Raw genomic sequence first — 12051 nt, forward strand, 5'->3', positions numbered from 1 at the left:
TGGTCATTTTGTCCTTCGGAGCTTTGTGGGGTGGATGTGTTGGTTTAGCCTCATTGTTGATGTTTGAAGGTGGGTTTTCACTCAGAGGCTCAGGCTGGAGTGCAGAAAATCTGTTTTTCAGTGGGATTCCCACGGAGTCGGAATGTTTTGAGGCTTGGGCTGGTCGCGTTGTCCTTGGGAGCTGGGTCGGTGGGGCCGTTTTGGTTCCAGCTGCTTGTTTGCTATTCTTTGGCGGAGCAGGTGTTGAAGTTGAAGGTGGGTTTCGGACAGAGCCGGCCACACTGTTTCGTCCAGGTGAGGGTTTCTCCTGTTAGTCGTCTCATGGGATCTGCAGTGTGAGACTTTTGTTTCGGCTTGGCGCCCTGAGCGATCCAGGGTGAGCTGCTTGGTGTAGGGTGTACAACCTTTCCGCTGGTTTGAGGAAGAGTTGTTTCATTTCCACAGGTAGCATTGATCTCAAAGTTCACCTCCAGGCGTTGAATCTTCTTTTCTAAAAACTGAAGTCGTTGTAGAATACTGTTAATGTCCTTGGGGTCGGACGGGGGCATTTTGCCCTAGTTCAACTTGGAGGTGAAGAAAAGTAAGGTAATAATTAAAAGTGAGAAAATCTCCCGGTCCTTAGGCTTGAAGTAATCCAGTTATGATGTCGATTAATGTAAAATAACTATAGAAATTGTAACTTTAAAAATAATTCACAGGTAAAGTTATCAGTAAGGACGGGAGAGAGCAGGATAAGCTGTTCCTCCTTCAGCTGCCAGACAAAATTCTTCATAACGGACTAAATGTTTTTAACGTAATCACTGCTCGGCTCGAGGAGTGCAGGCGGTTGCCATGGCAACAGGTGTGCTTAAACGACAAAAAGAGACGGAGAATAAAAAGGTAGGAGTGGTTTAGAGTTGATCGTCTGTTCAGGTTATTTTACCTTTGTTTACCTTTACTGTGGCACATTACAGCCACTGTAGTTTCTGAACGTTCAACAAACGATAAACTGGGACTAATTATCTTGTTCGTCTGTGAGTATTATGTCATTTACAACAAACATCAAACACGGTAAAAATGTCTCATTAAGTATTTGACAAACAAATGGCAAAAGACATAAAACAAAACATCATCTTATTAAAATGTAATTCTGAGGATGACTGTGGAATCTCTGAAGATTCTTGTGCAAAGAAGGATTCTTCATAAAACAACCCTGATCATCCTCTTCATGAAACTACTTTACAACAATAGTGTCTTTAGTCAGAGGCTTCTTCAGATGTGCTATTATACAGAAGATCCTTCCTGCCCACATCTTTTCCAACTCTTTGAATAACCTTGAATAATATTTAGTTAGACTCTAACTAAATATTATTAGTTAGAATCTAACTAACAGTTAGTTGTTCTAACTGTTAGAACAACAATTTATTTCCCTCAGGGATTAATAAAGTTGTTCTGATTTGAATTTGTGTCTGCAGGTCCCCTCTCTCATCCCTGTCCTGTTGTTCAAACTGTCAAAGGAAACAAATCCAGATTTGATCCATTCTGTGCTTAACAGCCTGCCAAACCTCGGCACCCATAAGGTACAGTGACTTGATATTTAAAATGTAATGAAGCACAGAGTAAAGGTTTTGTCTTGTAAGCCTTATGAGGATACTGTGCTCTTTCCCAGCTTTGTGTCCCCATGGTGCTGCAGACTCTCCACATGCTGGCTAGTTCACCCAAGCTGAGAGCTGTTGCAATGCGCCTGATGACTGTTCTGTGGAAAAGACAGGTCAGCAATAAAATGCCAGTCATTCCTGTTATATTCTTCCGTGTGAACCTTTTCAAAAAAATCCTTTTTGATGACTTTGTTCCTGGGTCTCCAAAGGACCGAGTCTACCCAGAACTGCAGGGCCTTCTGGGTCAGCAGGATATCAGACTGGTGGTGGGTAAGGACACTCAGTGGGAGCAGATGGTGGCTAGGGCCGCCTGCCTCAGGGATATCTGCAAAGAGAGGTGCGTCATTTGATTGATGGAATAGGATGTGTGTGTAGAGAGTGCACTGAGCAGAGATCCATGAACGGTTTCTGGTCTCTAGTTTATGTAAAGTTTTGCTTTCTGTTTTGATCAACTGCACATCTTAGTCAACTGTAAACTAGTGTATTTTACACACTCAATAAACTAAAACTCTTAATGGAACACTTTCTTTACAAATACAAAACATTTGAAATATTTGATTAGTCACAAAATTATCATATTTTTGGACACACTGGGGAGGATATTGAGGAGACAGAATTGTGACATTCACTAAAGAACTGAGTCTACTGACCTACTTTGTAACTCAAATGATGGGAAATGAGTCACTGTTCTGATCCGACCTTTTTTGTTACTGACTGTGACAGATAAGCACAAGTGTAGGATTGCTGCAGAGTAGTGAAACATTCAAGTGTGAAACTGCTGAAATGATGTCATCTGAAACTTGATTTAAGCTTTTTAGCAATCACATCTCTCCACACAAATTTTCTGCACCATGCACCTCTGAAATATTGTAACTATTGTAAATATTGTAACAGTTTCACGTGGAAAAACATGGAGGACTAGCAATGACTCCTACTACTGGAGGTTCACAAAGACAGATGTACTAATGATTTGGCCCACAAAAACAATATAATCACCACACTCACTGGTGTTGCCATGTTGCTACTAACAGCTGTATTGTTTTACTTCGAAAACATATTTTGGCTGCTGTAGGCACTCTATAGTGCCCCCTAGAGTCTAGGAGAATATGGGCTACCCATACAGAGTATACATTCTTCAAAAGTTGTTTTAACCTGATTCTTTGCAGATTGTACATATGTCAACCATAAGCCCAGCTTAAAATGCCTACACTGTGTTCCCATGAAGGCCTACAATACAGTGGTCTAAGGGGGCAGTGCTGTATGCTATCTTTGAAGTGAGTGGCTAGCAGATAAAAAGACAAAACGACTACTGTGTGAGCATAAAAGTGCAGCCTTGGGATGCACATTTTTGAGGAAAACAAGGATAAAGCAAAGTCTAATATTTCTCAGAAAAACATCTCATTCTGTTTTACATCAACAAATCATTTGTATCATCAGTAAACACAGGTTCTGACTATTCTTTCTATAGATTTTTTCTGGTATAATATAAGTTAGCCCCATGAGTTCTTAAAAATGAATAATTTTAGATGTAAAGGGCAGTATTATTTAAAATATTTTCTTGAGGTTTAAGTTATGTTAGAATGTTATTCTCTCATCCAAATCATACCTGGAGTGTTGCCTTGATTCCTTCATGCATGTTTGAGAAATCCTTGAATCTCCATGGTAACCATACAGCTGTGCAAAACGCTGGGTGGACCTAGCTCTGCCTTTGAGGCGCAGCTCCTCTTCTGAGCTGCAATTTCCACATTACTGAGCTCCCACCTCACACAGCAACCCTCTGCCATGACTGAAGGGTCAGCCTAAATACATTTCAAGCTTCCTTCTGCAGTCCAAAAATATGATGGTTAGAGTCAGTGGATCTTCTAAAGTTGCCTGTTTTTAGAGATTTGAGTGTGAATGGTTGTTTCATCTGTAGTGGACTGATGATGTGTCCTTGGTGTACCCTGCTAATTAGCCCTGATCTTTGTGCACATCTCAGGCCTTACCAGCATGGAGGTGACATGCTAGCTGCCATCTCACTCACTTTGAAGCAGTGCAACAGACCAGACCTGGCAACCCCTGCTGCTCTCTCCTTGCAAGGCTTACAAGAGCTGTGCAAAGCAGAGGTAAACCACCTCTGCAGCACATGATCAAGTGCTTTCCTAATTTATTTCTCAATAATGTTCACTTTGTTGCCTTGGTAACTGTACCAAGAATTATCAGCCAGAGTTCCCAGTTTCAGCCCAGAGAAGCCCACTGCTTATTTGGACTTTGCTTTCAGTGATATCAGGGTTCCATCGTGTTTCTCAGGTAGTGGACATCATCTCGACATGGAAAAGTCTTGGAGCTGAGCTGAAGTGTGACTCCCGTCCACTGATGGTTAAAGCCATAGCTGAGCTCCTGTCATTGGTTCCCCAGCTCACTGTGAAGTCAGAGGAGTATGAGGTACTTCAGCTGCTTTCTCTTCTCCTTTTGTAGACTACATAAAGCTGCAGGAAGTAACTTCTATAAAAAATATGATTTGTACATATTTGTTAAAACTATCACTATGTTGTGACATTATTTTATGAGACATATCTTCTTTTTCCTTTCGCCTTTTTCCCTTTAGGGGTCACCACAGCGAGTCATCCGTCTCCATGTAACCCTATCTTCCGCATCTTCTTCTCTCACACCAACTACCTTCACGTCCTCTTTCACTCCATCCATAAATCTCCTCTTTGGTCTTCCTCTTCCTCTGTCATTGCCCTGACAGGTCCATCCTCAGCATCCTTCTACCGATGTATTCAGTGTCTCTCCTCTGTACATGTCCAAACCATCTCAGTCTGGCTTCTCTGACTTTATCTCCTACACAGCTCATGTTTATCTGACATGAGCTGTTTCTCTGATGTATTCATTTATGATTTTATCCATCCTTGTTACTCCCAAAGAGAACCTCAACATCTTCATCTCTGCTACCTCCAGCTCTGCCTCCTGCCACTTTGTCATTGCCACTGTGTCTAAAACAAACGGCATTACTAGTCTCACTACCGTCTTGTACACCTTTCCCTTCATTCTTGCTGATACTCTTTACACCTTTACACATTACACCTGACACTTTTGTCCGCCCGGTCCACCCTGCTTATACACGTTTCTTCACTTCTTTTTCACACTTACCGTTGTTCTGGACTGTTGACCCTAAGTACGGTACTTAAAATCTTTCACTTTCTTTATTTCTGTTCCCTGTAACCTGTCAACCTGTCCATTACCACAGCAAACAGGAAAGTGTTCAGAGCCGATCTTTGTTGAAGTTCCACTTCCTTCTTGAACTCCTCTGTCACTCTTACAGCACACCTCACCACAGTCTTACAGCTATAATTTATGTCCTTCACCACTCTTAACATATTTCTCTATTACTCCAGACTCCAGACATGCAGTACCACAGCTCCTCTCTTGGAATCCTGTCATATACTGTATTTTCTCTAGGTCTACAAAAACACAATGCAGATCCCTCTGACATTCTCTGTACTTTTCTATCAACATCCGCAATGCATAGATTGCATCTGTTTCATTTTCTTGGCATGAAACCATACTGCTACTTTCAGATTCCACTTCTGACCTCAGTCTGGCTTCAACAACTCTTTCCCATAACTTAATTGAATTATATACCTCTCTAGTTACCATAATTTTGGACATCTCCCTTGTTCTTGAAAATTGGCACCAGCACACTTCTTCTCCATTCCTCAGGCATCCTCTCACTCTCTAGGATCTCATTGAACAGCCTTGTCAAAAACTCTACTGCTGGCTCTCCTAGACACTTCCATACCTAAACAAGTTTGTCATCTGGACCAACTGCCTTTCCACTCTTCATCCTTTTCAATGCCTTCCTTACTAATCTTTGCTACTTCCTGATCCACAGGAGCAGCTTCTTCTCCTCTTTGTTCTCTCTCGTTTTCTTCATTCATCAACTTTTCAAAGTATTCCTTCCATCTTCTTACCACACTTTTTGCATCTGTCAGTAGAGTTCCATCTTGGTTCTTAATCACCCTAACCTGCTGTACATCGGTCCCATCTCTAGCTCTCTGCCTCGCCAACCTGTATAAGTAATTTTCTCCCTCCTTACTCTCCAGCCTATAATACGAACATGTCTTCCTCCCCTTCTTCTTTGCTGACCAACAATAGTCCAATTTCCACTGGTACCCTGTTGACCAGCATCAATGGCAGTCGTTGTTAACCCGGGCCTCGACCGATCCAGTATACAGGAGATAATATTCTTGACTCGCATGTCAGATTTGGCAAATGTTTTACGCCGGATGCCCTTCCTGATGCAACCCTCTACATTTATCCAGGCTTGGGACCAGCACATAAGACACAAAATTACCCCCTTTGTGGCTGTATTGTTATGAGACATATAATCTGTGAAAAAATGTAGCTCCTCCCTGTTCTCCCTATGAACCCATGACATCAGAACAATTACACTGGTCTGTCAGAAACAACCAATCAGAGCCAGGAGGAAGGTCTTAACACTGGCAATCACCCTATTTCTATGTTACACTACAGCTGCTTCACCACAACAGAGTCTGCCATGAATGCTAAGGCTACTTACATTGACCACTAATAGTGGCGAATAAACAGTTTCCTATGACAATAAATGTTTTCTCTGCCATTAGCACACTTAGCGGTGTGTACATGAGCATGATTGACAGCGCTAAGACCCTCTTGCTGGCTCTAATTGGTTGTTCTTGGTTGGGAGTGGTGACGATAGTACTACAAGGAGGAGGTGGAGATTGAGCTTTTCACATACATGCCGTCACGACATGGTGGCAGTTTTAACAAATGTGGAAAAAACATAAATCATAATTTCTTGAACTTTTTATAACATTAGAAAACAATGCCTGACTGCTTTTTAGGTCAGGTTAGGTTAGGTTCTGCTTTATAGATTTTTATGTTGAAATGTGTGTTTTCCTTTCAGAAACTGAAAGAGGAGGTGGTCAGCTTTCTCTGGAGTTATGCTGTCAACCAGGTTTGTGTTTTCCCCAAATATTTGTCTGACGAACCATCCAGATCAGTTTGTAGTGCTTCTGTAGAAAAGTGCTCACTGTTCCTTGTGCTCTACCAGGATCCAGAGGTATCCAGCTGTGGCTACAAAGCTCTGGCAGCTTTTCCTGAAACAGACCACACCATCCTGCACCTCCCTGAGGCAGTAAGACTCTATCTCGTCTCCATATTAGTTGGCTGGTTTACATTTTATTTTGAAATGCTGCAAATACACTCTCAGTAGAGCTTTGTTTATGTAAACTTTACAGGTGTATGTGAAATGTATTTCACAGAGCAATAATAGATATATAGTCCCGTATGCTTCTTGGCACCATTAGATTGACTGGTGATGCTGGGGGCAGGAAGGATCTAAGATTGCAGTCAGTCTTGCAATGAATCTGAAGAGGCCTCTAACTGAAGACTGTTGTTCTATGACAGCCTTATGACCGTCATAACTTGCTAACAGTTCAATATTAAGGGAGGAGAGATTATATTTCACTAGCAGTTGCTGTTCTTTGCAACTGTATTTTTTTGCCTTTACTTTATTACTATAATAAACTATAGTAATAGAAAAAACCAAGATAAAGGTATGTTTTCATGTGTCTTGGTAATGTAATGTTTATTAAAAAGATTTGTGTAGCTGCTAATAGAAAATCAGCTTGATGGAGACCTTGAACGGTCCAGTTTGATGGGTATTTTTCTTGAACCTACATAAAAGAACCACAGACAACGTATATGAATTTTATGACAAAGCTTTTGCAAAAGGAGAAATCTCCGATAGCAGCTTCTCCAAGCCGTTCACAGAGAGTTCTGGTCTGCTTCCGCGTGAGCCCCTGTTTTATTGTCCAAGCAGAACAGCCAAAAGGGGCAGTCAGGAAGAACAACAAAGGTCGTAAAACTTCTAACCTAAACAAACCAGCCAGGTGTGATATCTGATCTACGGTCTGAGCCCAGTTCAGCTCTAGATCAAACTATCAACTAAGAAAAGGGTAGATAACACAAGAAGAATTTAAGGTCTGAGAACCACAGAGTTTGACTGTCTCACATGAAGATAAACAGACAGTCGTAACCTCCAGGTCAGTTTATACACACATAAGGAAGAGAACACTTTAAACTAAAAATCACAATAATACTGATTAACATTAGACTGAATATGAACTAAAGTAATAACAAAATGATACCGAAAATTCTCTAACATTCCCCCCTTTTTATCATTTTACTATGTGTGTAAACTTTATGCAAAAGCCAAGCATAGAAAAGAAAAGAACCAATAAATGCAAGATTTTTTTTTTCATTTTTTTTCTAATCTAAACACAGAAAATACAATGAATAAATGGAATATAATGCAATAAATGAAAAATAGAAGAAACAGCAAAAATCAAATGCAAGTTACTCATCTCTACACCACTTGTGTAGGAGTCATTCAGCAAATGAATTAATCTGTTTATTGATTACAGAACTTCATCATTGTTCAGAAAATCGTCAGAAACTTGGAACAAGTCATCTTCAGTTGTCTCATAAGATGCCTTTGCCAGCTGATAGTTGATAACAGTTGTGTTAATTGTTTTAAACATCATATTTCGTAGACAAGGAATAATGCAACCCGTAAAAAGACAGAACAGAACTAAAACAATCAGAACAGGTGTCACGAGCTTTAGCAGCAAAGCCCACCATGGTCCAGATGTAAACCATGAAAGCAAATCAAAAGATGGTGAGCCGCGTGTTCCACTCTCCACATATTGTTTTAAATCTTCCAGCTCGTATAGAGCGTCAGAAATAGTTCCTCCAGTTCCTGTTTCATCAGGCACAAAGGTACAGCACGTTGGGCCAATGATTTTGCAGACCCCTCCCTGAGGGGCAGTGAGGAAGTCCAGGATAACACGATTTTGCATAACCATGTTTCTCAGTTCAGTCAGATCTTTCATGGTGCCATTGACTGTGTACTGTTGATGAGTCGCAGTAATTCATATCTGTTGATTTCAACGTGGTCCCGAATCTCACTTACTCCAATCCACGAAAACAGGCTTTGCATGAATTTTTCTCCGCCGTTCCAAATCCTGAATTCCCATGGAACTCCAGTGTGTGTTGTGAGGCCTCCCCATCTTTTGACCTCTGACAGAACTGTTCGTTTGGAGCGGGTGCGTAGATCATTTTGTGCTTTCCTGATGAACGCAATCGGGTTGATTAAAGGAACCACAGCACACAGTGTTATCTCCTGTCTCCTCTTTGTCTTATGCGTGATGTTGAAACTCCTCTCCTGAAGCAGGTTGCCACAGTCTGGGTTGTCCTTCCAGACTCTGCAGTGTGGAGTCGTCTTTTGACCCCTGCAGGCTGTGCAGGTGATGAAATCCTGTGTCGGTTCGCAGTAGGTGTAAACTTTGTTACACAGGTTCCAAGGCACCGTCCCGCTTGTGGAAACGGTGGAAACGGAAGTACGTCATCCTCAAATGAACAGTTCATAGATCCAAAAAGTCCTTTTGCGGCATCTCCTGTCCGAAGTAGAACAGAAAAATCCTTTTTGCACCATTTGCATCCCTTTAACATGTGGACGCTGAGCCATGGTTATGTGCTCAGGCCATAGAGACACATCTGTTTGTCTTCAGTGATGCTCTCTGAGTACAGACCTGAGTTGTGTGTGGCGATTGGCAGCTGCGCACACACATAGCAGTTCTCCTCGTGGGCAGTCCTGTTCATCAGCTGCCACTACAGGTTGGTGCTGTAGTCATGTGGGTAGAAAGTGAGGTCACTTCCTCCTCCAAACATCAGAATGCTGCAGTCACAGCGCAGTAGAAGATCCATCTGGCATATGGAGTCTCCATTGCTGCTCGGCGCGCAGAGATGTCAGAACCCCCAAACTAAAGGAGTGAGAATCTTAGCGTTTCTTCACCGGGTTTGAGATGAACTACACTAAAAAGTAGGACCCCTTTGTATCCCGGGAGCTCTCAAAGCTCTCCTTCCTCTCTACTCCGAATTAGGGGTTCAACACTCTCTGCAGCTTACAGTGACTGAGATGTATCCAGCTGGGTCTTTCAGCAATCTTTACAGCTGTTGGTGTGGTCATCAGCACTTGGAACGGTCCTTCCCACCGTTGACTCGCCCAGTTCTTTCTTTTGATGACCTTTATGTAGACCCAGTCACCTTGCTCGATGGGAGGGACCTCTTGTGAGGGAAGAGAATCAGAAGGCAGTAAATTTGCTCTGGATACTTCCTTCAGTTTAAGAGTCCTGATCATATAGTCTGCTAATGTCTGTTCTTCAACAGCTTTTTGTATGTCTGGAGCAAACAGAGGCAATCTGTAAGCTCTCCCATGAATTATTTCAAAAGGTGTTAGACCATCAGCTGTCGGGGTGATCCTCATATAGAGCTTCACTAAGTCTAAACATTCTGGCCAGGGCCGGCCAGAATCTGCCATGCATTTTCGTAATCTGCTTTTCACAGTACCATTCGTTCTTTCCACCATCCCTGCACTCTGTGGGTGATAGGCACAGTGATTCTTTATCATCATCTAACAGTATTTGTTAACTCAAAAGTTCATAACAAAAAAAAATTTTTTTTTATGTAAGAATTTAGTAGTTATATAATATGTAGTTATATAGTATTACCTCACCATTTTCCCTTTTCCCCCCTTTTTACACATGGCATTGCCCATGTGTCACAATCACTTAGCTCCAAATAAAGTGTATGGGAGGATTAATATTTAATTCAGGTGAACTCATAGGTTTATATAAGATAATTTAGCAGACACGTCTATTAATTGCAGGTTTATCTTTTGTTTTTCTTTGTTAAACTCAGCAACTTTCAACATTTCTATTTAATTTCTCTAAAATAAAAATGTCCATCTTTAATTTAAACCAAATCAGAAAAATCTTGAATTAGAGGATTTGAATTTATTGACTATCAAATCTAGATTAAAATGTTCTAGACTGAAATCTAGAAAATGTTGCTTTATTCACAATCATCAATTTTAGTAGCCTTTTATATCTACCAAGTTGCTTAAAATCCCACAAAAACAATCGATTTGTAAATTCTTTATAGAATTAAACTCTAAATTAAATCTTTCAGTTAAATTCAACGAAATATTTCATAATATTTCAACACTGCAATATCAATTGTTTTCAACACTTAGAGATGTTTAATTTAGTTCCAAACTAGTAAATAAAACATTTGAAAATCATTAGCTTTGAATCTGTAATAATTCTAGTTGGTGTAACTTAGCCGTATCACGCTATCAGTTTTCTTTTTCTCTTATCTTTTAATCATTACAGTTTTTTCCTTCACAGTTTCCCAACGTATGGCTCGTGGGCCCTAAGAGGATCACTGGTCCTTCTGTTAAGGACTGAGTTAACGGGTACAAAATGAACGATTTTATCTAACATTGTACCTAAAAACCTTTTAAAATGTTCTGTTCTAGGTAAATCATTCCTATATGCAAACAGGATTAGTGAGCACATTCTTTATCACAGCGGTGTGTGTATAACTTATCTCGCATTTCTCCTTTCTGTCTCGCTTCCCCCTCCTGCTGCTGGCGTCGCTGCAGCTGATCCTCCCCCCGCCTCTCCTCCAGCTCCCTGTCAGTCCAACTGGCTCTGGTGTTGGATAAGTTGTCCAGACTGTCCCTTACTGAATGTCCAGGTTGTCCACCAATGAAACAAGCGAAAAACAGTTCAGTTTGCTTTCTTTTTCTTTCAAACACATTATTTTCCTTCTCCACGCTGATGTCCAAGAGTAAAACCAGCGGGGGCTGTAAAAGTTCAGTTGCATTCAAACGCGGAGATATAGTTCCAATCCAAATGTCCAGCAGGACTCCATACAGTAGTCTTCTGCATGGCAGTTCCCAGATGTCCAGGAATCAGGATCAGTGGACATTTTAGTGCCTTTAGTACCCAGTTGGCAGAAATCATCGTGTCCTTTTTCGCTTCTTTATCAACTGTCATTGGCTGGTGATGAAGGAGGGACATCATCTGATAGGCAGGACAGGTTTGAGTTGAGGTCGGAGGTCAGACGCACTGCAGCGAGGCTCAGACAGGAAAAGGAAAGAAGCAAATAAGAGTCAAATAGGGTTTGTTCGGCTTTCTGTGTCTTTTTTTTTCTTTTTACTAACATTGTCCATATAACTTTTCTTTCTTTTCCTCTTATAGTTTTTAGCCACTTATTATCCAACATTTTAAGAAATCATAAATCCTTTCCTTATTCAAACACATATAAACATGAAACATGTTAAAAGCTGTAGTCTCTTTTATCCTGTACAATATTAACCTTTAAAGTGTAGAATGTAAATTTATGTTAATTTCATCTGAGTCACATTTCACCAGAGAACAATGGATTTCTCTAAATTTGTCGATCTTGGTGCTGCAGACTGTGTGGTCAGCGGGCAGCCCTCCTCTTAAAAAGGCCTAAGAGAGTCAAGAGGCTGGAATAATAT

At 41.0% G+C, this 12051-nt stretch overlaps 1 protein-coding gene across 1 annotated transcript in view; it reads left to right on the forward strand.

The window, feature by feature from the left end:
• LOC103131693 (focadhesin) overlaps positions 1-12051 on the forward strand; it is a 105319-nt gene that overhangs the window by 56789 nt on the left and 36479 nt on the right. Inside the window, exons 12-18 of the mRNA XM_007543388.2 lie at positions 1455-1559; positions 1649-1750; positions 1847-1974; positions 3616-3742; positions 3927-4061; positions 6565-6615; positions 6712-6795. Of these exons, the coding sequence (XP_007543450.2) occupies positions 1455-1559; positions 1649-1750; positions 1847-1974; positions 3616-3742; positions 3927-4061; positions 6565-6615; positions 6712-6795 (732 nt within the window). The remainder of the gene's footprint in view (positions 1-1454; positions 1560-1648; positions 1751-1846; positions 1975-3615; positions 3743-3926; positions 4062-6564; positions 6616-6711; positions 6796-12051) is intronic.

Source organism: Poecilia formosa, unplaced genomic scaffold, assembly GCF_000485575.1.
Source record: "Poecilia formosa unplaced genomic scaffold, Poecilia_formosa-5.1.2 Scaffold815, whole genome shotgun sequence".
NCBI classification, from domain to species: Eukaryota; Metazoa; Chordata; class Actinopteri; order Cyprinodontiformes; family Poeciliidae; genus Poecilia; species Poecilia formosa.